General features: G+C 43.4%; 1 protein-coding gene across 2 annotated transcripts in view; it reads right to left on the reverse strand.

Annotated features, from left to right (window-relative positions):
* LOC123756891 (piggyBac transposable element-derived protein 4) overlaps positions 1 to 26,193 on the reverse strand; it is a 244,916-nt gene that overhangs the window by 109,731 nt on the left and 108,992 nt on the right. The window contains exons 2-3 of one of the 2 annotated variants that reach the window (XM_045740303.2): positions 23,437 to 23,579; positions 8,594 to 8,654 (exon numbers count right to left, since the gene is read on the reverse strand). In XM_045740303.2, coding sequence (XP_045596259.2) covers positions 8,594 to 8,654; positions 23,437 to 23,579 — 204 coding nt within the window. The remainder of the gene's footprint in view (positions 1 to 8,593; positions 8,655 to 23,436; positions 23,580 to 26,193) is intronic. The other variant, XM_045740304.2, reaches the window with a different exon arrangement.

The raw sequence follows: 26,193 nt of genomic DNA on the forward strand, positions 1-26,193 counted from the left end.
AATGTATGTGTTTTTGGCACTCTGTTTGTTGATGAAGCACTGTCACAAACATGCAATAAATGACTATTGGAGCAAGGACAAGACAATACCAACACCTTTATTCGGGAAATATATGTCACGAGACAGGTTTCAGATACTCCTCAGGTGTCTACATTTTGGAAGTGTTCAGGACCGAACACCTGATGATAGACTGATGATGATTCCTAGCACACAAACTTAAGTATTTGCCACCTGGTGTGAAGCGTGCAATAGCCCAACGTGATTGCTTGGTGTGTAAAACAACGACACGTAGAGACAAGAAACGGAAGCTTGTGCAAACATGGTGTGAAACGTGTGGTATCCCATTATGTGCTGTCGACTGCTTCAATGACTACCACAGTCTAGAAATCTAAGTGTGCTTCAAAGTGTGTATAGCGTGTGCGAGTGTGTAAATATGTAAACATATAAGCAGATAGCGTGTGCGTGTGTGTAAATATATACATATATAAGCAGAACATACAATATAATAGACTGTAATGACATATTATATTGCCGTAATTGAAAACATTTGTGTGCGCCTGTGTATACTCAAATATGCAACAATTATTGATTCAAAATATGTTCAAACAGTATTTGAAACACAATTAGTGAAAAAAAATTAGATAAAATGCGCTTAGACATTGTAAATAAATAGCGCGAAAATATATTTGTGGCAACTCTGGCTGTTTGAGGACCGCGCGCAACACCTCCCGGGCGTGTACTGCATGAGCGAACATGCAGATTGTGACGTCATCACCGAGCTTCTCAGGTCTATTGCAACAAAAGTAAGTACAATAGAATTTTTTTTTATTTCTCCCGTGATCAGTGAACAGAACTTAACAGATTAGCAAAAAAAAAAAATTTTTTTTTTTTTCAAAATGACATGCGCCTGTGTGGATAGCAGGATATTAGACCCCGAGCACGTTAAGGGTTAAACCCCGAGCATGTTAACCCTTAACATGCTCGGGGTCTAATATCCTGCTATCCACACAGGCGCATGTCATTTTGAAAAAAAAAAAAATTTTTTTTTTTTGCTAATCTGTTAAGTTCTGTTCACTGATCACGGGAAAAATAAAAAAATAATTCTACTGTACTTACTTTTGTTGCAATAGAGCCGAGAAGCTCGGTGATGACGTCACAAACTGCATGTTCGCTCATGCAGTACACGCCCGGGAGATGTTGCGCGCGGTCCTCAAACAGCCAGAGTTGCCACAAATATATTTTCGCGCTATTTATTTACAATGTCTAAGCGCATTTTATCTAATTTTTTTTCACTAATTGTGTTTCAAATACTGTTTGAACATATTTTGTATCAATAATTGTTGCATATTTGAGTATACACAGGCGCACACAAATGTTTTCAATTACGGCAATATAATATGTCATTACAGTCTATTATATTGTATGTTCTGCTTATATTTGTATATATTTACACACACGCACACGCTATCTGCTTATATGTTTACATATTTACACACTCGCACATGCTATACACACTTTGAAGCACACTTAGAAGATTTCTAGACTGTGGTAGTCATTGAAGCAGTCGACAGCACATAATGGGATACCACACGTTTCACACCATGTTTGCACAAGCTTCCGTTTCTTGTCTCTACGTGTCGTTGTTTTACACACATAGCAATCACGTTGGGCTATTGCATGCTTCACACCAGGTGGCAAATACTTAAGTTTGTGTGCTAGGAAGCCTTCAGTGTGAGCGAGGCGTGGAGTACCAGCATGCTGCAACAGTGGGTTTATGATGGGCCGCTGAATACCTGGGACATCTTTTGCAAACTTTCCTAATAACTGTATTGCAGCATCAAATACAAAGTCACGGAAAGTGGGCTTACGTCCAGTTCTCACAAGGTACATGTTGAAACAGTTCAGCATGCTCATGTCCACAAGATGGAAGAACACTTTTTTCGTCCACCTACATGTCTTCCGCACACACTCTGCAGTGCCAATCATCATGTCTGATTTATCAATCAACCGCATGTTGATATTATAGTCTAAAACACAGTCTGGCTTATATAGTGGTGTGTTTGTTTTATGGCTCACTTTCCCACTGTTCACCATTGTTCCATCATGAATTGTTGTCAACAAGTTCACCTCTCTTTTGTCTTTCCACCGAACTGACAGAATGTTATCACTTTTCCTTCTCTGACACTCACCAACTGCAATGTCGTTGTCAAACACAGGCATTTCCCTTCGTTGTGGCTTTACTGTACCAACCAATCCGGTTCTATTTTCTAGCAAGAACCGAGCTAGCAAGGGACTTGTATAGTAATTATCTGTGTATAAAATGTGTCCCTTGTTCATCCACGGAGCCATGATGGTCTTCACTACACTCCCCGAGAATCCATGTTCGTTGTTACCGGGAATGTCTACATCACTAGCCGAGTACAGAATCATGTGTAACACGTATCCTGTCTCACAATCACAAAGAACAAAAAATTTCAGGCCAAATCGGTTTCGTTTTGAGGGAATGTACTGTTTGAATGGAACACGTCCCTTGAAAAGTATGAGAGATTCATCAACCACCAGCTTCTGTGCTGGTACGTAAAAATCTCTGAATTTTCCAATAACATCGTTCATGTAGTGCCTCACTCGCCACAGTCTATCATCAGGTGTTCGGTCCTGAACACTTCCAAAATGTAGACACCTGAGGAGTATCTGAAACCTGTCTCGTGACATATATTTCCCGAATAAAGGTGTTGGTATTGTCTTGTCCTTGCTCCAATAGTCATTTATTGCATGTTTGTGACAGTGCTTCATCAACAAACAGAGTGCCAAAAACACATACATTTCCGCCACTGTGGTATTTTTCCAACGCTGCAGTCGTGAAAATTCTGTGATTTCCCTCTCAATCAGGTAAGCAGCATGCAGGTTCGTTTGGTGTACAATGTATTCCATGAGTGGTTCATCATAGAATGCTGTAAAATATTCCATCTCAGCCATGTCCTCACCTTGATTAGGGAAAAGGTTTGTAATCCCTACATCTTTATCGTCAAAGTGAGGAATATTAGGAATAAAATCGTCACCATCACTCCACTCAAGTACACCAGGCGTCCTGCGAGATGCAGAGGAAAGACGGCGAGGAAGCGATGCATACCGGCGACCAGGAGCTGAATACCGTCTGCGAGAAGCACGGCGGCTACGTGCACGTGAGGTGGGTGCACGTGAACACGAGGGTCTTGGTCCCTCATGTGGTGCCATGCGGTGGCGCTTGCCCGGGCGAGATGCTGCTGACGCGACAATTTCTCGCCCAGTTACACCACTGGTACCAGCCACAGGCTCAATAAAACTTTGATCTGAGTCACTAAACCCAGAAAAGGAGTCACCTCCCTCTGACTCGTCACCCTCAAACAGAAAATATCCACAGGAACTGTGAGGTCGTGGTAGAATTGGAGTAGAAAATGGGCGAGGAGGCATGGGAGAGCGTATAGGCCTCGCCATGGCATGGCGGTCATTCTCACTTTCACTGCTGCTGCTACTATCACCCGACAACTGTGTATAATCCTCATCGTTGTCTGAATCGTCAAACACACTTTCTTCACCTTCAGAGAATAATTCGTGGGCTATTTGCTCTGGGGTGAGGGACTGAGTGGTGCGTGCCCGTGAGGCGTTTGACCGTGCGCTCGCCATGGTGACTCTCGCTAAACTGAGGCCTCCCATGCCATCGAATCGTGAGCTGGATTTTTTTTCAAAATGGCCGCTGTTTACTAGAGCCCCTGGGCAGCGTATGGGACCCCCCAGCTACACCGCGGGCCATTCAAATCGTGTGCGGTACCCATACACTTCATATGAAGTGAAGCGCAGTTGACTGGTAAAACGATTTACACTTCATATGAAGTGATGCGCACTTTAAGGATTAAGGGTTAACCACCGTGCTGCGCCAAGTTTATTGTGAAATTAAAACCCCGTGCGCATGAAATCAAGTGTTCCCCAAAAAAATGTCTTCATAAATAAATTCCCTTCCCTGAACATGTCTATGTAAAAATAAATACCAAATTCCACTTACTTTGGCTGTTGGGTTGTGGACAAGGTGCACTGTGACATCATCAGGGGCTGGTCGCCTGTGCGTGACATGCCCAGACACGGTCGTGCGGGCCATTCAAGCACCAGGAGTTGCCACAAATATATTTTCAATTATATGTTCTATGTATTTCCAATGCGATTTTATTTGGTTTTTTATCGTATATGATGCATATTTGTGTCCTTTACAATATGTATACAGTAGTGATAGTAGTAGTTCGTAGTGATCCATGGAACCGTGATACATGTATCAGTAATGTGTCCACAATAAATGTTTATTGTTGCAATATTACTTGTTAAAAATTCACTAAAATTACAATATGTACAGTTTCTCTCACTATTTACACAGTAACACACTGTATTACATACACTCAGTACTTTGGAAGCGAGTAATAATCAACGAAGTAGTCCATGGTAAACAGCACAACTTCGCTCTCGATGCACCCGGTACAGATAGATTTTCGCTTCCTGTTTCTTCGTACTGTGTGCTTGCAAATAACGCACTCATGTACACCCTTGGCATTAGTACCTGTAGGTGGTATGTAGCCAAACTTGTAAAACGTAAGGTAGTCTTGAAAAGATTACAGGAAAAGATCCATTTGTGAGGTAGTCGTGAAAAGATTGCTTTGTAAGGTCCCACACAGGAAGAGATTCAGCACGCCTCAAAGTGTCCGTCAGTCAAAAAGAAATTCAGCTATTCTTGAAAATATCTATGGAAAACACCACCATGGAAGCCACTAACACTGTTCATCTATGCTACTTGTACAAGATGCATCATCACTGAACGCAGAAAATGATTCATCTGTGTACCATCTAAATAAATTGGAGATAGCATACGTGGGCAAGGGTGGTGCTCAGAGCTACAACTGGATACGCTCGCTGTATCGTCCTCATAGGTGCTGTTTCACTTGCATCCAACCTTTGTGTTAGGTCCTTACTGCGCCTTGCTTCACCAATATTATGACCCTTATGTTCTTCAAACAATAAAGTTTGAATTTCACCAACAGAGTGTTATCTTTCAACACCGCATCGGGCAGGTGTTTGAGAGCCAGAGGCGCTTGAACCACTCATGGTTACTCATTCAGTACTAACCCAGCCAGCAGCCCTAGGGCATTCTGGGATTTTTTCCAAGATGATTGCCTTTCACTGGACGTCCTAAGAATCCATTTCGTACACAACCAACCGCGCACACATTTAGAATGGGTACAAAAAAATCATAAAGAGTTTTCTCGGTTGGCACAGTTTCCCACTATCCGAGAATACTCAGATGGCGCAGTTAAGTGGTTAATACCTAATTATTACCTAATACCATTAATACCTAATTATTTCAATGTCTGATTTTTTTTTTCTTTTCTTTTTTTTTTTGCAATAATATTATTAATAATGTGTGTAGTGTGATATATTTTTATAATAAAATGTGTGAACCATCGCTATACAGGGGTACCTCGGTTTAAGAGTTTAATCCGTTCCTGGCGACAGCTCGTAACCCGAAAACTTGTAAACCGAAGCTAATTTCCCCATTAGAAATAATGGAAAATTAATTAATCCATTCCTGACTACCCAAAAACCTCACTTCAAACTAAATTGTATACCCAATTAATCAAAATCTACACTACAAAACTATGTTCAAGTTATTACTTACCCTTGCTGATGGCTGCTGTTGGCATATGGAAGATGGTGAGGAGGGGGGAGGAGAAGAGGTGTTACTGTTTGGAAGAGGAGTCCCTTCCATTATAACATCAGGCAGTGAGGACCTCTCTGGAGTGCATTCTCTGGCACGTTTTGCCTGCATACCACTAGGTCCTGGTTGTGGCTCGCTGCTCGATTTTCTCACAACAAAGCGGTCCATTGATGATAGTTTTTCCCTTCTTCGCAAGATGTCTCTGTAGTGAGGCATCACATTGTCATTGAAAGGATTAATGCAACGGCCTACTACAGCTTTCTCTGGCTGAGTCGTTTCAATAAAGGTTTGCATTTCTTCCCACATCTGACACCACTTCTTAATGATTGTGGAAGGGACATTCGCTGCTGCCTCATCCTCCTCTACTGGAGAAACATCCTCGGCTGTGTCTTCTTGCTGTTCCTTTTGAAGGGCTTGGAGTTCTTCGGTGGTCAGTTCTTCGTTGTGTTCTTCCACCAACTCCTCCACATCATCACCATTCAATTACAAGCCCATTTGGCAGCCCAGAGTAACAATTTCCTCAACAATAGGCACATCATTTACAGGCTCAAACCCCTCAAAGTCTAGTTCTGTCACACATTCAGGCCATAATTTTCTCCAGCCAGAGATCAGGGTTCTTTGAATCATTTCTTGCCAGGAAATATTCACAATGCTTTTGAGTACAGTGGCACCTCGGCTTACGAGTTTTTCGGGTTACGAGCAGGATTTGCTCGGAAAATTTGTATTGGGATATGAGCGTTGCCTAAGGATATGAGGGTGTTGATACGCGTACGGGCCAACCTAGCGCATGGTGGCATGGCGATCACCGCTCAGTTTACAAGTGCCTCGCGCCCAGTGACTATCCCGCCTGAATTCTTTACAAGGATTTACCGTTTATTTTCAAATTTTTTGCTATTTGAGCATAAAATTTGTTATTATATATACAGAGCATCACTTGGTTTCCGAACTTTAGTTATCCGAAACTTCCAGTTTCCCGATTGGGGTTGGGGAGTCATGTTACACGAATAAAGTTCGGGTAGGAAGCGGTCCCCAAGCGTCACGCCGGCCCGTGGTGATGGGTGGGAGATGGTCCAGTTTGCCGCCTTCTACCCTGTGATTTCACAGATTCACGGCCTATTATTCCTATTATTTTGATTTGTCATAAGGCTGGAGAGTTCATTCTGTAAATTTGTTTTACATATCTGCACAATCAAGAAACATCTGTGCACCATGTCGGCTCCAAATGCACGCATTGCGTCAGTGATTGCTGACTAGTGGGTGGATGGGGGAGCTTAGATGGAAGGCAGTATGAGAGAGAGGGGGAGAATTAGAGAGAGAGGGAGAATTAGTGAGAAAGGGAGGGGGAGGTAGGCAGGAAGGAAGTAGTGAGGGGAGGATGGGAGAATTAGGGAGGGAGGGAAAGGCAGGCAAGCAGGCTGGCAGGCTGGCAGGCTGGCAGGGATTGGCACAGGCAGAGAGGCTGGCTGGCTGGCTGGCTGGCTGGCAGGCTGGCAGGCTGTTCCTGCAGGCTGGCAGGCTGTTCCTGCAGGTTGGCAGGCTGTTCCTGCAGGCTGGCAGGCTGTTCCTGCAGGCTGGCAGGCTGTTCCTGCAGGCTGGCAGGCTGTTCCTGCAGGCTGGCAGGCTGTTCCTGCAGGCTGGCAGGCTGTTCCTGCAGGCTGGCAGGCTGTTCCTGCAGGCTGGCAGGCTGTTCCTGCAGGCTGGCAGGCTGTTCCTGCAGGCTGGCAGGCTGTTCCTGCAGGCTGGCAGGCTGTTCCTGCAGGCTGGCAGGCTGTTCCTGCAGGCTGGCAGGCTGTTCCTGCAGGCTGGCAGGCTGTTCCTGCAGGCTGGCAGGCTGTTCCTGCAGGCTGGCAGGCTGTTCCTGCAGGCTGGCAGGCTGTTCCTGCAGGCTGGCAGGCTGTTCCTGCAGGCTGGCAGGCTGTTCCTGCAGGCTGGCAGGAAACATCCAGAGGATGTTTGCCAGACGTCTTAATAATCAGCTAGGAACAATTAAGGACTTTTATAAAGCAGATCAGGACTTCACTTATTGGCGAGTACAAATAAAATACGGTCGCATTTACGCTATGAACCTGTCGATTTTTCCCCTACAGTTTTTTTTAGAAATTTTTCAGAAAAATTTCTTTTTACATTTCGTATTTTTTTCCCTCTATTTCTCGCATACGAACTTACATGTTAACCGACGGGTCTCGTCCCCAAGGGATTCGGAAACCAAGTGGTGCTCTGTAGTGCTTTAGTTTGTATTCTTGTCTATGTCTGATATCAGGATGAGATTAAGTACTGGATCAATTACAGTATCTTGGGAGACTGAGCTTTTAACAGTAGATGATCCGGATTTTACTGTGGTGACTATTACACTCTGCGTTCTGTTCGTTACGAAGTTGAAGATCCATCTCGCTACTTTGCCAGTAATTCCTTTTGCACGCATTTTGTGCGCAATAACACCATGGTCACATCTATCAAAAGCTTTTGCAAAACCTGTGTATATCAGATCTGTGTTTTGCTCATCTTTCATGGCACTTAAGGCCATGTCATAGCTTTCTAGCAACTGTGATATGCAGGAACACCCTGTTTTGAACCCGTGTTGTCCAGGCTGATGTAGATGTTGTGATTCCATGTGATTTGTAATTTTACTTCTTACAACTCTCCCAAAAATTTTTATGATATTTGAAGTTAGAGCTATTGGTTTATAATTTTTTGCATCTGCTTTACTACCTCCTTATCACTAAATCACAAGTTGTTAACTAAATTACTAGTCATTAACTAAATCACTTGCTGTTAACTAAATGTACATCATCTGTCAATTCCCTGTATCGTAACTTACTACAATGTATTAAATAAATTTAAATGATAAATATATCTTACCATCTTTCACTTCAATTACGCTGTCTAAGTAGCTATCCGAGTCAATATAAGTGTCAGCAATCTGAAAGTGTCACATATATAATTAATATTAAAACCAATAACATCAAAATAATTGTACAAAGAAAAACCAATAACATCAAGATAATTGTACAATAAAGACAAACCAATAATATCAAAATAACAAGAAAGTCAGTAGGAGCCATGAAGAGGATTCGTACCTATGGTTATCTTGAGATGATTTCGGGGCTTTTTTTTTTAGTGTCCCGGCGGCCCCGGTCCTCTACTAGGCCTCCACCCCAGGAAACAGCCCGTGACAGCTGACTAACACCCAGGTACCTATTTTACTGCTAGGTAACAGGGGCATATGGTGAAAGAAACTCTGCCCATTGTTTCTCGCCGGCGCCTTGGATCGAACCCAGGACCAAAGGATCACAAGTCCAGCGTGCTGTCCGCTCGGACGACTGGCTGGCTCCTACAGATTTTCTCACTTTTTCAATTTACTTGAGATTTCAGATTTCAATTTACCAAGTCTAAGATGGAGAATGGCAAACACAAATATCATAGCAGGGAACGACCCCGGAGATAACCAACCACAGGCCAGAGAACTTTTGAGATTCTGTGACAAATTCTCGCTCAATCAACAGATTACAGAACCAACTAGGAACGAAAAGACTTGTTATTCACAAACAATGATGAACTAATCAGAGACCATCTCTGTCTAATCTCATTAGTTCTAATCAGAACTAATGACATCTTCAAAAGGAAACTAGATTGCTTCCTCCAAGGAGTGCCGGACCAACCGGGCTGGCCGGGCTTGGGTAGTAGAACAACTCCCAGAACCCCATCAACCAGGTATCAACCAGACCTTACAATCTCAGATACTACATACTCACACCATACGCTCATTGAAGTGCGAACTAGCATAAATAACGGTAGTAGGTCTAAGAGACCCAACAAGCGAGAAGGGGGTATTCAATCAATTCAATATCAACAATAAAAGGATCGACTGGGAAAAAATAAATGTAGATCTTGCAAACATTCAATGGGAGACGGTCTTAAGCGACAAAACTCCCACACACAGGGAATAGCTCAACTGACAGCTGAAGCATACACGGTCTGCTTGAAGCACGTGTCAGTGAGCAACCCATCCTCCGAATTGACAGTACGTTTTAATACTACGTGTAATAAGTACATTTCCTGACTGTTATACATAGTACATAATTGCACTTACGGGGCTGTTACATTTACCCATCCCCCTCCCCCGATTTAAGTCTCCTCATTTTCTGTTAGGACACTTGAAATTTTAAGATGAAATTTTAAAGTTCAGTTGCTATAAACAAGTTTTAATTATTAGGATTTTATTTTTCCACTTTTATTAAACAATAGAGATTTTATACAAAATTTGAAAATATCCTGAGTTACTTTACAATTTACTGAAATATTTTAGTTTTATTTTATTTGTTTTATAAAACTGTAATATCAATATAGCTATAGGTTAAGTAATAGTTATAATTAAGATGCAATAAATTGCTTATCTTCACAAACTAAGACGGTTAGGTCGTGGTTTTCTATTCAGCTTTTAAGGTAAACTCAAATATTCACAATATATTAGACAGTACGATTTAATACTAAGTGTGAATAAGTACAATTCTTGACTGCCATACATAGTACATAATTGCACTTATGGGGCTGTGTACATTTACCTCCCCATTTTTGGAGGACGGGCTACTGTGAGGAGGGTCAGAAAGAAGACCACTCTAGAAAGAGAACGCAGACGACTGTACAGGAGAAGGAATAAAAACGGAAATGCTTAGGCAGACACGACTATCACAAGGAAAATAAACCTAAACAGGGAGATCGAAGAAATAGAACAAACCTTGAAGCGATCATACGAGTCTGAGGAAATGGAATTGGAACAGAAAGCTATACAAGAGAGAAAGAAAAATCCAAAATATTTTTTCACATACGCAAAATCAAAATCAAAAACCTCCACCAGTATTGGATCTTTAATTACAACTGAAGGTACATACCATACACAGGACAACAAAGAAATTAGTGAAATTTTAAGAAGCCAGTATGAGGCTATGTTTAGCACACCAATGAACAACATGAAAGTTAATGATCCAAACAGCTTCTTTATGAATGACATTCAAGCTGCAGATAATATAACGGATATTAACAAGAGCTCGAAAGACTTTGAAGAGAGAAATTGACAATATGCCCATGCACTCAGCTCCTGGGCCTGACTTGTGGAATTCAATATTCATAAAGAAATGTAAAGTACCAGTAGCGTACGCGCTCAGCGTAATATGGAGAAAGAGCCTGGATACAGGGGAGATACCAGCTGCACTTAAATCTGCAGATATTGTGCCTCTTCACTATTTTATGAAAAATAATGAGCTACACAACCACTAGGACAAAATCACAGAAGCTCTACAAGAAAAGCAAAATGCAGATGTTGTATACACAGACTTTGCAACGGCATTCGACAAATGTGACCATGGAGTGAGAGGACACAAAATGAGGTCAATGGGAATAACTGGTAAAGTAGGACGCTGGATACTCGATTTCCTGTCGAACAGAACACAAAGAGTAACAGCCAACCAAATAAAATCGAGTCCAAGTGCAGTTAAAAGCTCTGTACCTCAAGGTACAGTCCTTGCACCACTGCTTTTCCTTATTCTCACATCAGATATCGACAAAAACACAAGTCACAGCTTCGTGTCATCCATCTTTTGCAGATGACACAAAAATCAGCATGAAAATTACCTCTGCTGAAGACATTGAAAAACTACAAGCAGATACAGTGGTACCTCGGAATGCGATTGTCCCTGTATGCGAGGTTTTCGGAAGGCGAGGTGTATTTACTCCAAAAATTTGTCTCGGAAGGCAATGGTTACTTCGGGAGGCGAGTTTGAACGCGAGTTTGTTGATACGCGTACAGCCGACCTAGCGCGTGGTCGTTCGGCGATCGTCGCCCCTCTGCCCCGCTGCCCCTCAGTTCACCATTGTCTCGCGCTCAGTGACTACCCCCACATCAATTCTTGTCGTGGATTTTCAGTGTTTTGTTGGATTTTTGGCGATTTGTCTATACAATTTGTTATTATATATCTCACCATGAGTCCCAAGAAAGCCAGTGGTAAGGATAAAGGCCAGAAAGCTCATGTGAGGATGACAATAGAGGAGAAACAACAGATCATTCGGAAGCATGAGAACGGTACACGTGTTGTTGAACTTTGTAGGCAGTACAAGAAAGCCACATCAACAATATGCACTATACTTAAGAAGAAAAATAAGATTATGAGTGCTAATGTGGCAAAAGGAGTAAGAACATTAACGGCACAAAGACCACAAATACTTGAAGAAGTGGAAAAGTTGTTATTAATTTGGATACACGACAAGGAGTTGAGGGGTGATAGTGTTTCGGAGGCCATTATTTGTGAGAAAGCCAGGGTGTTGCACGAAGACCTTCTAAAGAAGACCCCTGCAACGAGTGATGCAGATAAGAAAGAGTTTAAGGCAAGCAGGGGCTGGTTTGAAAAATTTAGAAAGAGAAGTGGTATCCATAGTGTTACAAGGCATGGGGAGGCAGCCAGCTCAGACAAACCAGCCGCTGGACGATTTATTGACGAATTTAAAGAGTTTGCAGAGACTGGGGAATACCTACCGCAACAAGTGTTTAATTGTGACGAAACAGGACTGTTTTGGAAAAGAATGCCTAAGAGGACATACATTACCAAGGAGGAAAAATCCTTGCCTGGACACAAGCCTATGAAAGATAGGTTTACGCTTGTGCTGTGTTCAAATGCGAGTGGCGATTTGAAAATTAAACCCTTGCTAGTGTATCATTCTGAAAATCCAAGGGTTTTCAAACAGTATAATGTGCAGAAAACCCGTTTGTGTGTGATGTGGAAGTCTAATAAAAAAGCATGGGTCACTAGGCTTATTTTTTCGGAGTGGGTGAATGAAGTGGTGTGCCCTGCCATAGAAAAATATCTGCTGGAGAAACAATTGTCACTCAAAGCCGTGCTTCTCCTTGACAATTCTCCTGCTCATCCTCCAGGCTTAGAAGATGATTTGATGCCTCAATACAATAAATTCCTCACAGTTAAATTCCTTCCTCCTAACACCACTCCTCTAATTCAGCCTATGGACCAGAAAATCATAGCGAATTTTAAGAAACTGTATGAAAGGGCACTTTTCCGGAAATGTTTTGAAGTGACTGAAGCCACAAACCTCACCCTCAAAGAGTTCTGGAGAGAGCATTTTAACATTTGTAGTGCTTTAAAACTCGTTGACAAAGCCTGGCAAGAAGTGACTCAAAGAACCCTGATCTCTGGCTGGAGAAAATTGTGGCCTGAAGGTGTGAGAGAACTAGACTTTGAGGGGTTTGAGCCTATAAATGATGTGCCTATTGTTGAGGAAATTGTTAGTCTAGGCCAGCAAATGGGCTTGGAATTGGATGGTGATGATGTGGAGGAGTTGGTGGAAGAACACAACGAAGAACTGACCACCGAAGAACTCCTAGCCCTTCAACAGGAACAGCAAGCCAACACAGCAGCGAATGATTCTGCAGTGGAGGAGGTGGTGGCAGCAGCACCAACAGCACCAGCGAGTGTCCCTTCTGCAGTAATTAAGAAGGTGTGTCAGATGTGGGAAGAGATTCAAACATCTATTGAACATACTCACCCAGACAAAGCTGTAGTAGGCCGTTGTCTTAATCTTTTCAATGACAATGTGATGCCTTACTACAGAGAGAGCTTGCGAAGAAGGGAAAAGCAAGCTTCCATGGACAAATTTGTGGTGAGGAAATCGAGCAGTGAGCCTCAACCAGGACCTAGTGGTACTCAGGTTAAACGTCCCAGGGAGAGCACACCAGAAAGGTCCTCACTGCCTGATGTGATTATGGAAGGGGACTCCCCTTCCAAACAGTAACTCCTCTCCTCCTTTCCCCGCCTCACCATCTTCCATACGCCTACAGCACTCGACAGCAAGGTAAGTAATAACTGGAACATAGTTTTGTAGGTTTATTTAGATGAATTAGGTAAATTAGGTATAAAAATTTAGTTTGATGTGGGGTTTTTGGGGTAGTCAGGAACGGATTAATTCATTTCCCTTTATTTCTTATGGGGAAATTAACTTCGGAATGCGAGTTTTCGGAAGGCGAGGCGTCTCCAGGAACGGATTAAACTCGCATTCTGAGGTATGCCTGTATCAACTGTGACGGTAACGCGTTGGTGTTCGGCTGTTTAAGGCTAGGGGTATGGCCTCGTCACATAGTTATAAAAAAAAATAGAAAAACTGGAACTTCGTCTGTGGTAAGGTAAGGAGAAGACACACAAAACACAAGTAAACTTTAACAATGAAATTTTAATTACGTTAAATAAATCAAAACATGAAAATAATGCACAAACAAATTCTTATAATAAAATCAATCAATCAAAATAATAAGAATACTTAAATGACACAATGAAAAGTTACGTTAAGGCAAAATAACAAGAAGTGCAACACAAAAGTTAAGTGGGAGGTGCTGGAATATTGGCTTAAAGCCACCACCTCTCTCAGTACACTCTAGAGTCTAGCTGGGAGGAGTGCTGGCTACGAAAGCACTGAACATTCTGCAGACTGATGTTGGGGCGACCCCAGACATCAGGTAGTATTGGGGGGGGGGCGAGGCAGGTGCAGCCAGACCGGTGACCAATCAGCGGAGCCGTAGCGATCAACGGGTAGTTTGGTGGTTGGAGTTCGAACAGGTGGCTGGCTGCATACGTTTCTGCTCACCCTGGCAAGCCTTGCTGGTGTTGTTGTCGTTGTTGGACATTTCTTCCATAGTCTTTTTATATAATTGTGAAGACGTAATTATGGAGGGAAGAGCAGGCTCAATCTCTTGAAGGAGATTATCGTCACAACTCTCCCCCGAAGCCTGCGGTTCTGGAAGAAGTACGTCGTTATGTGGTGGAGTAATGGATGGAGTTGCTTCTACTTCATAAACTCTGGAGAGATCATGGGCTAAGATGTTGTCAGACTCTTGGTATAGCGTGTCTCCAGGTTGAATTTCTGCAGGTAGCAAGCCCATAGTAGAAGACGTTGAGATGAGAAGTGGGCGTGCTGCAGGAGGTGTAGGGTGGTGTGGTCCGTATTGATGGTGGACCGAGCACTTTTCAGGTGTGGAGTGAAGTGCTGAAGCTTCAGGATGAGGAAGAGTAGCTCCTTGCCAATTGTTCCGTCGTTCCTTGTAGCAGTAGTCGCTGACAGGTGTATTCTTCTCGCCTCGTTGCTGCATCACGACACCACCATCGTCGGTACCATTGGCGTCGACATGGAGGATGTAGGGCTTATCTGACGAGGTGAGAGTGGAATTAGAAGAGGGCATAGGAGCACGAGTATTATCCTGAAAGCATTTGGGAAGATCATTAAGGATTTCGGAATTAGAAAGCGCTGACTCCTTGTCAGTGCTTTCGGGAGGAGAAGCTGGGAAGGTCTCACTGTGGATGTAGGGTTCTGTGAATGTGGAATAGTTAGTCAAGACAGTGGGAGGAGTACCATTATATTGCTTCAGGAGGTTGACGTGGCACAGCTGGGTCTTCCGCCGCCTATCTGGAGTCTCTATCACATAATTATTATTATTCCTGCACTCTTTGACGCAGTAGGGTCCTGAAAATCTGTTTTGTAAAGGTGAACCTGGGATAGGGAAATAAGCAAGGACGAAGTCTCCCGGCTTGAATTTTCTTACTTTGCTGGTCTGGTCGTAATGAGTCTTCATTCTCACCTGGGCTTTCAATAGATTATCATGAGCAAAGCGGTGGACTCTCTCTAGAATGTGTTGAAGGTTTTGAAGAAACTGGGGCACATTCTGATGCTCACTGAAGGTGGCATCTCTGAGAGAGTCTTTGAAAGCCTTAAGGGGAGTACGGCACTTACGGCCGTAGAGCATCTCATAAGGAGATACTCCTAGGGACTCATTGGGGAGACTTCTGAAAATACACATTATTAGGTCAATCTGCTTATCCCAATCCTTTGAGGTTTCACTACAAAACTTTTTCAAGAGTGCTTTGATGGTCTGATGACTATGTTCAAGAGAACCCTGTGAAGCAGGATGATAGGGGCTGGACAATACCTGTTTGATGTTGAACTCCTCCAGTGTCCTTTTGAAGAGATCACTGGTGAAGTTGGTGCCACAGTCACTTTGAATCTCCCTGGGAAATCCGTATTGAGTGAAGATCTTCAGTAGATGTTTGATAACCGTAGCAGCCGTGATGTTCTTCACTGGAACTGCTATGGGAAATCTGGTGGTAGGACACAGGATGGTTAGGATGTAGGCGTTACCTGAACTGGTCCGAGGTAAAGGACCAACACAGTCTATTATGAGTCTGTGGAAAGGTTCCGCAGGCACCTGTATGGGAATCAGTGGTGCTCTGGGAATGGAGACGTTCGGTTTGCCTGCCATCTGACATGTATGACACTGTTTTACGTACTGTTTGACGTTATTTACCATACCTGGCCAGTAGTAGTCTTGGCGAATCCCATGGTAAGTCTTGTTGAAGCCGTAGTGGGAGAATGCTCCGTGGGCCAGGTGTAGAATAGTGGGCCGCAGGCTGGTGGGAATCACAAGTTGTTCGATGTTGGCCCAATCGTCCTCCTCCTTCAGTTTACTGGGTCTATATCTGCGGTAGAGCAAGTCGTTCTCTAGGAAGAACCCAGGAATACTGTCGGGTTGAGTCTCAGCCTGGAAAAACAATGGTGTTAAAGTAAGATCTTCCCTCTGCAACTTACGGAACTCCAACTTGGTCAGATGCGGGGGTAGTTTCTGAGGGTCTTGAGGGACAGCGGTAGCAGTAGAGTCAGCTGGCTGTGGACGTGCGGCTTGTGCACGGGTGGTCACGAGAACCGGAGGAGAAACTTCACTCTCTTGAACCTCTGCTGGAACATACTCAAGAATAGGGTTACTTGGCACAGAGTTACACACCTGGGGTTTGTCCATGACGATCAGGTTGGTCGGTTGCAGGTCTTCTGCCAAGTCGTTGCCTAGGAGAAGTTGCACTCCAGGCATGGGAAAAGGCTTTTCCCTGACGGCGACTTGGACTTCCCCGTTCACGTAGGGACAATCCAGGTGGACTCTGGCGAGAGGGTATGGAGTGGTAGCAGTGAGGTCAGTGATGAAGACTGTTTCCCCGGTGTAGACTATGTTGGGCACAGCCGACTTCAAGATGATCGATTGTAGAGCCGCTGTGTCCCTCAAGATCTTCAATTTGAAACGTCCCTCCGGATTTGAACCGTTGGCAGAGACAGTTCCAGTATACAGGTGGTTACTGAAAAGAGAAAGATCATTAACATCAACACCAACATTCATCACAGGCTTACCGGACTTAGGAGGAGTTGGTTTGGGTCGTTGTTGGTCAGTGGTTCCCTTGTATTGAGACTTACCACACTTGTCTATGGTATGTCCATAGAGTCTACAATACTTGCAGTACAGTTGTGAACCAGCTTGATCGGGGCTCACCTTCTCGTAACTGTACCACGACTTCTTACTGGAGGATGGTTCAGGTGTAAGCCGGTGGACGAGGCTGTAAGTGTCAGCCGACTTAGCACACTTCAGGTAGTCGGTTTCTTCTTTATCTGCTAAGTAGAGGCGGACAGGAGGCGGCACACGTCTCAAGAATTCTTCAACAAGCATCAGGTTGACGAGTTCTGCAAAAGTAGAGACATGTGCTGCTTCCAGCCATTTCATGAAATACCTCCGTTTCGTGTTAGCAAACTCGAGGAAGGTAGTGGTACTTGCCTTCAGGTGGTCACGGAATTTCCTTCTATAACTTTCGGTGGAAAGTAGGTAGGCGTCCAACACTGCTTGTTTCAGAGTGTAGTAGTCATTCTCAGACGCCAAAGTACTGAGTGTGACTGCAGCTCTACCTGTAAGATGGACTCTGAGAAGTGTGGCCCATTGGTCGACAGGCCAACTGAGTTGATTAGCAAGGGTTTCAAAGGTGGTGAAAAACACATCAACTTCTGCTTCTACAAAGGATGGCATTAACTTACTTGCATGTGATATATTAAAACTGACGGGAAGATTTGCAGTAGCTTGCTGGCGTTGAGTGAAGTGTGAAGTTTCCAAGGAGATTTCGCGTTGACGACACTCTAGAGCCAGAGTTGCTTGTTGCTTGTCATGTTCGCGTTGCATCTCCAACTCGCGTCGTTTGGTTTCAAGCTGTACTCGTTCCCGCTCCTGGAGTGTTTCAAGCTGTACTCGTTCCCGCTCCTGGAGTAGTGCAACCTCACGTTCCTGGAGGGCGAGTCCACGTTCGTGTTCTTCTCTCCTCAAGGCAGCTTCACGTTCTCGGAGGGTGATTTCTCGTTCTTGTTCTTCTCTTCGTATGGCAGCTGCTCGTTCTTGTTGTTCGAGGGCTTCCCTTTGCTGTTCGCGGGCTTCCTTTTGCTGCTCACGTTCAATCTTAGCCAGCTCTAGTTTAAGTTTCATCGTTGCCAAGTCAGTTTTATCTGCAATATAGTAAGTTTCATGAGTTTCAGAGTCTATCTTACCTTGCTCTAAATAGTAATCCAGCAACAGGTTGTGTAGGTCATTTTTGTTGGCTTGGTAGGGAACTTCTAGTTGATACTCATGTGCAAGAGTTTGTAGTTCAGTCCTCTTGGCACGACTCAAAGTCCCTATTTCACCTGCTGGATTTGCACGGAAAGTTTGGAGACGAAACATGGTGAAATTAGCAAATAAAGGTACACGAATGTTCAATAATGAAATGTCAGAAACAGGACAACGTGGCAACTGGTACCTATCCTGTGTGATCTTTAACAATTAACGTTAAGTGAAAGATATTAAATGATTAAATTAAATCAAGGGCGCAGGAAATCTTGTACCCGGTACTCATGTAAGAGAATAAGGGCAAGAAAATCCTACTAACAAATGAAACAGAGTTTCGAACACAAATGAAACAGTTAAATGCTTCAAAAGTAAAATTGGTAGTCCAAGGATGTAGGCATACCTTGCCAAGTCTCTATAGGACATAAAGCAAGTTTTTCCTACTGATTTTAATATGATACTTACAGAATTAGCGAACTTTTGTGCTCTGAAAAAATAAGCTAATTCCCTACCGTTGTATGTATCATCATCTCTGACTGACGTGTAGGGGTGCGAGGTGTCAACTGGTGACGAGAACTGCTGCTGAGGTCCCAATTCAGCAACTAAAGTTCGAGCTAGAGGAACTATGGCCCTCTTTGTCCTCCTACAGTCAGATTGCAGAAGATTGGGTACTCTTGACCCGGGGCAGACCACAGTACCAGGGTACCAATATGATGATCTGTCAGAATGAGAAATATTCAAGGGACATAGATGGTAAATACGAGTAATAACAAGGAGGGAGAGATGACCAATTAAGAGTATGACTGCGGCCTACAGTCACCACGTAATCCAAAGTTGTCTCACCTTCACTATATGTTACTCTCGTAATGCACAATACACCGCACCTTATAAAAAATGAAATTGAATGAAAAATAGTAAAGCTACGTTAACAAAGTTAAATACGCTTACCATAAATTACCACTTAGCACCAGTACCTGAGTGAAGCTCCTAGGACAGGCCCCCATATAACTTGTGACGGTAACGCGTTGGTGTTCGGCTGTTTAAGGCTAGGGGTATGGCCTCGTCACATAGTTATAAAAAAAAATAGAAAAACTGGAACTTCGTCTGTGGTAAGGTAAGGAGAAGACACACAAAACACAAGTAAACTTTAACAATGAAATTTTAATTACGTTAAATAAATCAAAACATGAAAATAATGCACAAACAAATTCTTATAATAAAATCAATCAATCAAAATAATAAGAATACTTAAATGACACAATGAAAAGTTACGTTAAGGCAAAATAACAAGAAGTGCAACACAAAAGTTAAGTGGGAGGTGCTGGAATATTGGCTTAAAGCCACCACCTCTCTCAGTACACTCTAGAGTCTAGCTGGGAGGAGTGCTGGCTACGAAAGCACTGAACATTCTGCAGACTGATGTTGGGGCGACCCCAGACATCAGGTAGTATTGGGGGGGGGCGAGGCAGGTGCAGCCAGACCGGTGACCAATCAGCGGAGCCGTAGCGATCAACGGGTAGTTTGGTGGTTGGAGTTCGAACAGGTGGCTGGCTGCATACGTTTCTGCTCACCCTGGCAAGCCTTGCTGGTGTTGTTGTCGTTGTTGGACATTTCTTCCATAGTCTTTTTATATAATTGTGAAGACGTAATTATGGAGGGAAGAGCAGGCTCAATCTCTTGAAGGAGATTATCGTCACACAACAAAGTATTCGATTGGGAAGCAGAAAATAACATGATGTTTAACAGTGATAAATTCCAGGTATTCAGGTACGGCAAAAATGATGATCTGAAACATAATACAGAGTACAAAACAGAATTGAATCTGCCCATAGTAACTATGGGCAGATAGGCAGATCCAGTATAGAGGCATACTCCGGGTCGCACAGGAAGTAAGCCGCAATGGCTGCCTGCACCTCAGCAGGCGAGACGCGGGAAGCCAAAAACTTGCGGAAGGACGGAACCGAAGGACCCGCAAGGACACAGAACAGAACCCGGGTAAGAGCCAAACCCAAATCCAACTTGTACGCAGAGGGGGGAAGAAAGGAAAACCCCACTCGGAGGGTCGGAAGACTCAGGTGGGATCCAACGGGTCCCAAGGCTCCCAAGCCAGCTCCTCCCCAACCCTAGAGCCTCCACATTAGGCCCCGGAGGCGAGTCGTCCTCCAAAGCCTCAGCTTTACAAGAAAAAGCCGGGGTGGCCGGAATACCAAGAAGAGAATGGGCCCACTGGTCAGACCCTGGAGCTACGACTGGAGGAACAGACTCGAATGCCTCTGTTGCCACCCCGGAAGGAGCAACCCCCGAAACCGCCCGAGTCTCAGAAACCTCTAAACCCTGCCCCAACCCTGAAGCCCTCAGACGCATAGGAGACGGAAGCAGGGGAGGGGGGAACCGAATGAACCACAGCAGGGAAAGAACGAGGGTGCGCGGACAGAACCAAGGCCGAAACAATCAACACCCCCAAGTCCGGGTCCCTATAAGCAAAACAGGGCAGCCTCGGGGCAACCGGGGAAGCAACCAACCGAGCATGTTACAACAACCTAAACCTATCCTGCACTGTGCATTTCTATAGGCCATTGCTCCTTGTGCCTCTCTGAGGAGGCCAGGTTCTGGCTCGTGGTTCCCGGTAGGTCTAGAACTCCACCCACATCAACTGATGCCAAAGTTAGGGATATTCACATGAGCCTGGACAACTCCGGGGAGCCTCCGGGACTCACCCAGAAAATGGCGTTTCATTACATTCAAGGCTGGTTTTTTACGCACTGCTGTGGTCACAAGTTGAACAGCAGTGCTGTTAGCTCATGGCGTGAGCCAGCCATGGTTGCTCACTCAGTACTGAGGCCTTCAAACCTGGGAATATTGCCCACGATTTTATTTTTTATTGGTGTCTATTTACTAGAGCCCCGAGGATGATGATGTGAACCTCGTGTCGTCGAGGGACCTTTAAACCCTACACAGTACTCCCAACCATTCATAGCTGTGGTGTGCCGTCACGTCACGCAATATTTACTCACACCAGCTGTATGTGTATTGCTCCCTTTAAGGGTTAACCCTTAAACTGCGCAACGCGCCTGCAGGCTCACGTCTGGTTTGCGCAACGCGCCTCCGGGTATTTGTATTTTTCACGTTCCATTCAAAACTCCCGCGGCTACATGGGGTTCACATCAGCTTCCTCAGGGCTCTTGTAAACAGACGCCATCTTTAAAAAAAATCATGGTCCACATTCCCGGGTGTGGGAGCCTCAGTAGTGTGTGAGCAACCAAGGCTGGCGCTCGCAGCATGAGCACACAGCACTGCTGTTCAGCATGTGACCACAGCATGGCCTAATAATGTCAAAATATATATATATATAACTTGCAATATTTAGCCATGATAGTATTATTGAAGAGCCTGAGTGTGATAATGACTAGGTACAATGTTCAAATATCAGTGATTCAATGCTGTTCACAATGTTCACAGCGCTAGTAACAGCACCACAGCATTATTTCGTTCATCTAGGAATCTTCAAATGATTTCTTAGGTTCCTTTTCAAAATAAACGTGTGGTCAATTATTCATTTACAGGAATTAGTGACCAGGATTGTGATAATAGCAGGATTGTGGTTATAATTAGCGTTGTGCGTAGTATTGTGGAAGGAGGAATTTTGATGAGGGAGGGAGGGCGAGAATTGAGGTAGCCTCATTGTGTGTGTGGCAGCCACTCTTGTTTTGCTCACCATACTAGCTTAGTGGTTCGCTATGGGCAACACATATGTACATGGGTATATATAGTGTGTGTATATAGTGTAAGAACAGCAACAGGTGAATGTTGAGAGGAGCTATTTTGGTGAGGGAGGTGACGTAATCGTAGCGTCGTCTGCTGTGTGATTTTTCATGCAGTGTATGGAGGCCACTGTACTGTTTGGATACAATACCGGCTTACTTGCATAGTTCTGGTAAATAAAACATGTAGATAGGTATATAGAACATGTGTAATAAGAACTATAACAATATGGTGGGAGGAGCAATGTTGGCGAGTAAGATGTTGGAGTGAGGGAGACTGGCTGGATGTGGCTGCTCTCACTCGAGGTGTTCTGAATGTGTTGATGGCATACGAGGCAGCTCCTATTGGCCCATACGAGGCAGCTGATATTGGCCCATACGAGGCAGCTGCTATTGGCCCATGCGAGGCAGCTGCTATTGGCCCATACGAGGCAGCTGCTATTGGCCCATACGAGGCAGCTGCTATTGGCCCATACGAGGCAGCTGCTATTGGCCCATACGAGGCAGCTGCTATTGGCCCATACGAGGCAGCTGCTATTGGCCCATACGAGGCAGCTGCTATTGGCCCATACGAGGCAGCTGCTATTGGCCCATATGAGGCAGCTGCTATTGGCCCATACGAGGCAGCTGCTATTGGCCCATACGAAGCAGCTGCTACGCGATGTTCTGAATGTGTTGATGGTAAATGTATATAGTGTGTGACAGTGTATAGTGAGTACATATGTTGTAAATATACATAAATGAACATGAAACATTGGTGTGAATAACTGTATGATGGGAGGGGCAAAGTTGGCGAATACAATGTTGGAGAAGTGAGGGAGGGCTGGCTGGGTGTGGCAGCTCTCACTTGCGGTGTTCTGAATGTGTTGATGGTGAATGTATATAGTGTGTGACAGTGTATAGTGTGTAAATAGATTGTATATATACACAAATTAGCATGATACATAGTAAATATGTGCTGCATATGTGTACAAAAGTTTCATGCACGTAACACAGTGTCTACGGACAGTACGGATGTTGTACTGCGATATTATAGTGTACGTGTTCATTATACATTGGATTGGCACATAAAAACAATGAAAATGTATTTGGAAAGGTGCGCAAAAAATGAACGAAAATATATTCGCGGCAACTCGCGCGCCCCACCGACGCCGAGAGCTTACGGCACGGGCGCACGGGGAATGATGACGTCACGCCCCAACTTCCGGACCCCATAGCAGCCAAAGTAAGTACAATTTCGACTTTTTTTTTAACATACCCATACTAAGGGAAGGGTTTTTGACACTTTAAAAAGAAAAAATAATTTTTTCCAGAGAATTTATTTCCTGCACACTGCGGGGGTGTCACATTTGGAGGCAACGCAGTTAAGGGGTTAAGGTGCTCTGTGCAAAGCAGTGGTTAAGGTTTAAGAAAGCATTCATCAATTAATTTATTAGTCCAGGCCTATTTCACAGATGTGCAAACAAAACAAAATCAATTTACAATTTTCTCACCTGACTAGAGTTGGAGGTCTTGCATGGCCATTCTGTGGGGTCACTGGTAAAGTGGAGAGGGTCTTTTGTATCCTCCTCCTTCTCTTTAATGAACATACTGCAGTAGCTGTCACTCTCTTCCCAACATTCACCTTTCAATGCCTCTGTTGAGAAATACTTGTGTTTAATATTTTGACAGGTGTGTGAGAACACATGCCCACAAATGAAGGGAACTTTCAAAACTGTAGAACAAATTTAGTTCTTTGGCCTAAGCTATATAATTGTAGCAATAAAATTCTGAATAGTAAAAGTTATTAAAAGTAGAGTGGGACCTAATTAATATGAACACTATTAAAGAAACACTGATATAATGGAGCAACTTAACACAATGCATTATTAACAAAATTAAGAAAAATAATATCTTATTACAAATAGCTAGTGTTAAAAATGTGTACAAGCTGTAAAGTGTATTTTTCTGCTAAAATAAGCAGGGAATAAGAAAATATTTCTCTGGAGGGCCCAGGGGCTCGATCATAAAAACTGAGTAAATTCATTACACAGGATCTTCCAGATCGAAAACAATACTCTCTGTCTGATATTACAGTGGAACCTCGGTTGACGACTGCCCTAACCCTTAGACCGCGCAATACATATACAGATGATGTGAGTAACATTACTGATACCGTGCAATACATTAATAGCTGTTTTAGTGTCAAGTGCTTTAATTTAAACGCCCTGCGAGGGATAGTGCAGCCAAGACCAATAGTTGACAGGCACCACCTAGAAAAAAAATCATGGTCAGCATTCCTGGGTGTGAGAGCCTCAGTACTGAGCGAGCCACCAAGACTGACGCACGCAGCATGAGCTCACAGCACCGCTGTTCAGCTTGTGACCACAGCATCACCTAAAAATGTCTAAATATGTATGTACATGCTATTATTTATCAGTGATAGAATTACAGAAGACCCTAGACTGTGATAAAACTGACCAGGATTCTGATAATAGCAGGATTGTGGTGATATTTAGCGCTGTGCTCCATGGTGGGAAGAGTAATGCTGAGGAAAGGAGGATGATGGTGTGTGTGACCACAGTCTTCTGTGTGAGGCCACCTTTTATTGACTTAGTGGTTCGCTATGGTGAACACAAATCTTTTTTTATTGACTTAGTGGTTCGCTATGGTGAACACAAATCTTTGATCTTTCAAAATAGCAGAAGGTAAACAAAAATAGCCGCCACCACAGGGGAAAGACAGTACCCCAACAAAGGGACTTTTGCAGGTTTCTCACAACAAGATACAATGAAAGGTGGTTTTCTTGGCAGGTTAGTGATCATTGAGGACTTGCTAAAGAATTATGAAGAAAAGGTTATTAATTAGAACAAGAAAATGAAGGTTTCAAGATTGAGTTTTGTAATTTAAAAGGAAGTGTTTTCCAGCAAGGTAAGGAAATTTCGAGCTTGACTGATAACGTAAGGAGACAGGAGGAACACTCCAAGGAACTAGTAAAGGAATATGAGGCATGGAAAGTGAAGAGTAGGGAATTTGAAGAAATTAACAAGAAAATAGACACAAATGGTGAACAACTCGAAAGGAGCCCGAGGGCTAACATGGAGTTAGGCAAGGAGATGCAACGAGAAACTTCATTGGCAACTCAAATAAAGGAGGCTGATAAAGAACTAGAAAAGTATAAAGAAGAAATAAAAGTGACATATGCCCAAGTTGTAAAAGAGAAAGAGACAATCAAGGAAGTGTGTTCAGAAGTCAAAACCAGAAATGACCAACAAGAAGCAGATATTCAGCAAGCAATTAGGAAAGAACTGGTTACCAACAGAAAACTAGTACAAAACACTGCAGATAGAAGTAAATCCATAAAAAATTTTGGATGTTTAGAGAAGGAAATTTCATCTAGGGTGGACCGAGCAGCAGAATTGAAGAAAATCATAGAGAAAATAGTAGGTTTAGGAGAAGGCTCAAAGGAAAATGTCAGTGATTTTAGAAGAATAGGAAAATATGAGAAAGACAAGAATCGTCCCCTTAACCCCTGCACTGCGCACCTGGTTTCGGCAAAAACTTCTTGGGGCAATTGTCAAGGACATATTCTTGTTTTTATAAATATTCAGGTAAATTTAATGTCAAAATGTTTCCAAACTCAACTATTTTCATTTAAAAACACAAAGAGTAATGAAAACATTAAAATATAGCCTAATTAAAAAAAAAAAGCACAACTCTCAGAGCGCATAAAGGCGCTTTGCGCAGTGCAGGGGTTAAGGGTGACGTTTAACCACCATGCTGCGCAGAGTTTATTGTGAAATTCCCCCGGTGCACATGAAATAAAGTGTTCCCAAAAAATTCTTTTTTTTTTTCTTCATAAAATGATAAATTCCCTTCCCTGAACATGTCTAAGTAAAAATAAATACCAAATTCTACTTATTTTGGCTGTGGGGACGTGGACAAGGTGCGCTGTGACGTCATCAAGGCCTGGTCGCCTGTGCGTGAATCGCCCAGATACGGTCACGCAGGCCATTCAAGCACCGGGTGTTGCGACAAATACATTTTCAATTATTTGTTTTATGTATTTACAATGCAGTTTTATTTTTTTTTTTTTATCGTACATGATGCATATTTGTGTCCCTTACAATATGTATACAGTAGAACGTTCATAATGTTCCATGAAACTGTGATACATGTGTCAGTAATGTGTCCACAATAAATGTTTATTGCCGCAATATTACTTGTTAAAAATTCACTAAAATTGCAGTATGTACATACAATATGTACAG

The sequence above is a fragment of the Procambarus clarkii genome, unplaced genomic scaffold, assembly GCF_040958095.1.
Source record: "Procambarus clarkii isolate CNS0578487 unplaced genomic scaffold, FALCON_Pclarkii_2.0 HiC_scaffold_136, whole genome shotgun sequence".
NCBI classification, from domain to species: domain Eukaryota; kingdom Metazoa; phylum Arthropoda; class Malacostraca; order Decapoda; family Cambaridae; genus Procambarus; species Procambarus clarkii.